At 37.2% G+C, this 6471-nt stretch overlaps 1 protein-coding gene across 9 annotated transcripts in view; it reads left to right on the top strand.

The window, feature by feature from the left end:
* Positions 1 to 6471, top strand: part of LOC106875993 (UDP-galactose translocator) — a 75497-nt gene that overhangs the window by 32663 nt on the left and 36363 nt on the right. Inside the window, exon 1 of one of the 9 annotated variants that reach the window (XM_014924336.2) lies at positions 3275 to 3366. The exons of 3 other annotated variants lie outside the window; for them this stretch is intronic. Coding sequence is in view for 1 of the 6 variants with exons in the window: in XM_014924334.2 (XP_014779820.1) it covers positions 3925 to 4039 (115 nt within the window). In the remaining 5 variants the exon portion in view is untranslated. 5 more of the 9 variants (XM_014924339.2, XM_014924337.2, XM_014924334.2 and 2 more) reach the window with 5 other exon arrangements.

The following is a 6471-nucleotide window of genomic DNA, read 5'->3' as shown; positions in this document are numbered from 1 at the left end:
GGTGGGCGGGTGGGGGGCAATGGGCAATTTATTTTTCTCATAAATAAGATGATGCAAAACATATTTAACAAAGACAGAATAAAAAAATTCATCTTGTACAGGTGTAGGTGTGGCTGTGTGGTAAGAAGTTTGCTTCCCAACCACATGGTTCTGGGTTCAGTCCCACTGCATGGCACCTTGGGTAAGTGTCTTCTGTTATAGCTTTAGGCTGACCAAAGCTTTGTGAGTGGATTTGGTGGATGAAAACTGGTAGAAACCTGTCGTGTGTGTGTGTATTTCTGTGTTTATGTTCCACTACCACTTTGACAACAGGTGTTGGTGTGTTTATGTCCCCATAACTTAGCTGTTCAGCAAAAGAGACCAATACAATAAGTACCTGGCTTCAAAGAGAAACAAGTACTGCAGTCAATTCATTTGATTAAAATTCTTGAAAATGGTGCCCCAGCATGGCCACTGTCTCAGGACTGAATCAAGTAAAAGATAGAAGATGAACGAGTCTTAGTTTCTTCCATTCTTTGTTAAATACGATGGTCCTGTCACATGCTATCCTCCTATTGCCACTCCAGGTGACCCCCCCCTCCCCATAATATACCCTATGCTCTTCCTCTTTTTCTCTTGCTGCCCTCCATCAATCGAACCATGACAATGTTGACTGATCTATATTCCAGCAGACAGAATGAAGAAATAATATATTTCTAAATCTCTCAGAGAGATTTATGCAGTAGCAGTACAATAAAGTGATAGTATGTTGTCAACTTAATGTGACAGTCCCATGAAAGGGAAGAATGCTACTGTTATTTAACCCTAGGAAACACTTTCCTGTTGGATTTGACACATTTCCTGTGTCCTTATGTTTTCAAAGGGGAGATAAGCACCTCCACCCAGCAAAACCAGCATCCAGAGACTAGTTTCAGTCATTGCTCAACCAGCTGACAGAATTGCTAGCATGCTGAACAAACTGCTTAGCTGTGTAGCGTACTTCTCTCTCTCTCTCTCTCTTATATATACATAAATACGAACGTAGTAGATAACAGCTAGCCTTCGACCATAACTTTGGACCCTGTTGTGTCCACCACTCTGATTGGTTGATATTGGCACAATTTGTCTCTTGTTCTATTGCACGCCAATATACAACCTGACCAATCGCAGCCTTCAGATAAGGTCATGTGAGACAGTATTTTCAAAACTTCTGGTGAGCCGACAGAATGTTATAAAAACCAGCTTCTCCCGCTTCCGTATGTTCTTTGGCTCCAGACCTTCTGAGGTCTAGCCACTGACCACAGAGCACACAGCCAGTTCCAGTGACGACACAGCAGCAGTCACATGGAGACTAATCAACACTTCATCCAACAGCAGACTCCATCTTTGTCACCACCATCATCTTCTTAATGACATCAACTTCTCTACGTACACACCAACCAGCAACACTCGCACAGGTTCTATCTCCACACTGTTTGTGAAATACTTCACCATGGTTAACAGCAAATACAACCTGTGACAACCTTCTGTAACAAGTAACTGGCAGCAGCATTGAAACCACAACTTCTTACACGACATGTGCCTCTCCCCAGCTCTGCATTGCCACCACAACTTCTTGATACAGTACTTCAACTACTGTGTACCTTGACTACGAACTGATATTTATCATCCTAGTGTCTGAACATTCTTCTAACGTCATTATTGAAATCTTTCTATGCTCTGTACTTATCGCACACGCATACATCCATGTTTATACACACACACTTTGTATACATGATGGCCTGTCTATTATTATGTTTATATGACGCACACACGTTAACATATAAATAAAATCTTCTCTTAAACCTTCTACCCCAGTTGTGTCCTTTTGACACTTATATTCATTTATCTTTTCATATTTTTATTTGCATTGACCGTTGCGATGTACTAAAGGAGCCATTCCTCGTCACCTCTCCTGTTACACAGTTGTTACAAACTGGTGACCCCGACATGATTCCAACATGCAGCCCGACATTCGCACAGACATTTACAAAATGGTGACCCAGTGTCAGCTTCATGACCAACCACTCTTTCTCCTTTTCACTACAGATATTTCATTCTTTATCGTCTATTTCGTCTTGCACAAAATGATTGGTGGGGGGCTCTGTAGCGTACACCTTAAAGGAGGCTTCTGTCTTTGTTATATATACATAAATACAGACATAGTAGATAACAGCTAGCCTTCGGTCGCACCTTTGGACCCTGTTGTGTCCACCACTCTGATTGGTTGGTATTGGCACAATTTGTCTCTTGTGCAATTGCGCGCCAAGATGCAACCCAACCAATTGCAGCCTTCAGATAAGGTCACGTGAGACAGTCTTTTCTAAACTTCTGGTGAGCCGACAGAATGTTATAAAAGCCAGCTTCTCACCATCCCGTATGTCCTTTGGCTCCAGACCTTCTGAGGTCTAGCCACTGACCACAGAGCACACAACCAGTTCCAGCGAGAACACAACAGCAGCCAACCCCGTTTCTGAGATCAAATTCCGCCGAGGTCTACTTTGCTTTTCATCCTTTTAAACTCAATAAAAGAAGGACCAGTCGAGCTCTAGAGTCGATGTAATCGACTTGCCCAGTTACCTGAAGTTGGTGATTTTGTGTTAAAATTAAAAGGACTTATGAATGTTATTTTCACTTCTCATTGTTTTTAATGACCTGAAGAAAATTCCCTTTTTAAGCCTACTGTATGTGAGATACTCCATTTAAATCGTTTATAATTCTAATTAGATACAAGAATATTTTTTCCATCGAAAAACTATTAACCTAAGCATAATATATATATTCTATCGAGAGCGTCTTATCTATCAAGTCTCTTCGTGTTGTTCAACTTCAGGGCGATAGATTAGCAGGCACCTTAAGATCTTGCAGTATTTCTTCTGTCTTGTGTTCAAATCCCACTAGAGTCAGTTTTGGCTTTCATCCGTCGATAAAATGAAGTACCAGTTGAGTACTGAGGTCGACAGTATCAATATGTTCTCTGGCGTTAAGGCGGCGAGCTGACATTTCGTCTGCTCTCAGTACAAATTCGGTTGAGGTCGACTTTGCCTTTCATCGTTTCGGGAACGATAAAACAAGTACCAGCTGAACACTGGGGTCGATATAATCAACTTAACTCCTCTCCTCGAACTTGCCGACCTGGTGCCAGAATTTTAAACCAATATATTCCCTAGCGTCGTGCCTAAAACAGAAAACAATGTTATTATATTTCAAGCGTTGATGCTTTTGATCTACCATATCTACTGAAGCCGTTCTTTCCTAATAAACGTTAGGCAAGTTTCATTGAAGAAATCGACCACGTGACACCAAGGGGTACTGGAGGAGGCCAGGTACTCGTCGTCCAACTTTTACGTTAGTGATCACCTACATATATATATATAGAGATAGATGCATACACGTCTATGTAAATATATATCTATATATGTTACTGCATGGCTTGTTTAATGTTCTACTTCACCTCTTCTGTTTCCCCTCCTCCTCCCAGTAAAATAGCAATGTCAATAATAGCCATTAGCTTGTTAATTCTCATTCAATGTTTCCACTCTCCTCATACGCGTCGGTGCTTCATCTGAAACAGCACCATTCTGCTTCCTTTAAAAAGAGAAAAATTGCAACAGTCTGTACCTTTAATTAATTCACAGATTCTTTTATCTCTATCATTATTGGTGGGTTTTGCCGTTTTCTTTTTTCACATCCGCTTTTTATTTAAATGCAGCTGATTTAAACAGTGTTTGCTATTCCCAGCCTCACTGACAAACTTAAACATTATCCATTTATATATATATTAAATATATAATGATGATGGTGATGATGCTAATAATATATTATCGACATTAATCCGGTTGTTTCCTGTATTCTTGTGTTTTGTTTAAACCAAACAGTAAATTAAATAACTCTGATTAAAGTAACATGCCTTCATTAAATGTTCCTCTTGAGAATCAAAGCGAAATGAAAATTGTTAATGATGTCGCTTCCGATAAAGAAATTAAGTCTGTGGATTCTTTAGCAACACCTAAAACAACAGGTGAGAAGAAATACAACCCTTTTTGGCCCCGAGTTCTGCATTTTCGTTTGTTTTTTTTTTCATATCTGTCCCTTTGTCTTTATATATGTGTATGTATATATATATGTGTGTATATATATTTTGTTTTACGTTCTCTGTAATGTGTTAGTTGCATGTTAGTTATATACATTCACAACTGTGTATATCTGCAATATTTTATTTAAAAAAAAAACAAAAAACTATATAAATTTCTCAGAAAGTTATACGGGTGCAACGTCGACGGGACATCAATGTGCAATCATTGCCTCTCTCTTTTAGATATGACGATGGTTTAGCTGGCCAAAATTTCGAAGTCATTGTCAACAGCATTCCTGCATAAGAATTACATATACATATATATATATAGTTATTATTATTTCACACCCCTTAATAAACCTTTAAAATCTCGTCCTCTTTGGGGTCGATTTTACCTTTCATACTTTCTGGGTCGATAAAATATTACCAATCAATATTGGGCTGGATCGATTTAACGACGTCTCTCTCTTTCCCGAAAATCTGTTTCTTTTATACTCAGGACAATCATCATTAACAACATCTTTTATTATCATCATCGTTATTTACTATCGACTTTATATCGTTTTCTCACTTATATGTTGTCGTCTCCTTTTAATCTTAATTGTCTTACTAATCTACTATTAATAGACAGAGCCATATAACTTGATTCATGCTTCGTCTTTGATGCTTGAATAATATTTAAAAAATATATATATTTTATTCCTCGTCAAATTTCTGAATTTCAAAACAAAACCAAATTTCGTTTTGTTCTGAAAGTGAAATTTAATTTTATTAGAAATGCTCTTAATAAATAAATATTACTTTTTCTCTGCCTGAAGTAGCTTGAGGTGGTGATCTTTAAGAAATAGTCGTTGTAAACTATCCCAGAAATAATTCTTTATTTTTCAACACCTCCAACAAAAGGAAGCCTCTGAGTAGTCGTTCGACATACTAGAAATGGCAGCTAAATCGCCATTTCAGTTCCACCTACTATTGTCTTGGGTTTAAAAAGAAAAGTGGGAAACACTAAATCGTATATTCCTAAATCCCTTTACAAAGAGAGGATGATCTTGGCTGGATCTAGGTATTAAGATATTAGAGAACTGATTGATATGAAGCATTGATATCGATTTAACCTCCTGCTTCTGCTGGTATATCGGTGTCTCTTGATATTAACCACGTTGACAAGATCAAAAGACACTGGAACCGCAGGTGAGAGGTATCACCAATCAATACACACCTATCGTTTACCTGTTCTTATTGCACATATATATATACACACTCACACATTTGTGCATCTATATGTGTGTGTGTGTGTTTAATCTGCAGATGTTACAAAGTGACTCGGGAGTCGAGGGTTTCGTGCATGGCACTTATCAAACTTAGAAGTGCACTAAACTCTTGGCCCTTGACTCACTTAGTGACTTCTACCGATTAAAAAAAATTAAAGCAACTCGTTTGAATTCTATTTTATTTGTCCTCTTTGTGTCTGTGTGATAGTGACTTCGCAGTTTCGGCTTGTCTGCCTTCGTTACACTGCTGAAGGTGAGGAGCAAACCGAAACCCTCATGTCCCTTTCAACCTTTTCCTTGTAAAAGGTTTCTCCCTTCCAAAACTGTTCAGTCATTAGTTTCATATTAAATTGTTTTTATATAACTTGACAAAGACGTGTGTGTATATGCTATGTTTACTGAGGTGTGTATATACACCATATACGTGTAATAATGTGTGTGTATATGTATAATGGTATTGACACTTTAATGGTGCATATGTATACATCATGTATGTTTTAGTGATATGTATATACAAAATTTACGTTTGCTAGTGTGTGTATATATATATATATATATATATATATATATATATATATATATATATATGTATACATGTACACCATGTATGTTTAGTGACGTGTGTATACGCACCACGTACTTTCACTGGTGTTTGTGTGTATACGTATATATAGATATATATATATATACGGATATATACACACACCACTATGTTAAATGGTGTATGTATGAAGGTAGACCGTGCATAATGGTGTATATGTATAATGGTGTATATGCACCATGATTATTGTGCATATGTGTGTAGACAGACGATGTTTAATGGTGTATATGTATACACCTTATATGTAAAAGATAAAAGATAGAGCTTATATGCTTAATGGAGTGCTTATCTTATACACTTTGTAACGTGTGTATAATATACACCATGTATTTCTAGTGCTTTATGTGTTTATATATATATATATAGTGTTGTATCTCTATATATTACTAGGTATATTTAATGCCGTGTGTATATATATATGCACCATATATATTTGATGCTGTATATGGGTACAATGTATAATTTGCGGTGCATTTCTGTGTACAACACGTTTATTTAGTGCTTAT

This window comes from Octopus bimaculoides, chromosome 1, assembly GCF_001194135.2.
Source record: "Octopus bimaculoides isolate UCB-OBI-ISO-001 chromosome 1, ASM119413v2, whole genome shotgun sequence".
In the NCBI taxonomy this organism is placed as follows: domain Eukaryota; kingdom Metazoa; phylum Mollusca; class Cephalopoda; order Octopoda; family Octopodidae; genus Octopus; species Octopus bimaculoides.
The sequence above is the reverse complement of the archived record's forward strand: the minus strand, read 5'-3'. Positions and strand labels throughout refer to the sequence as shown.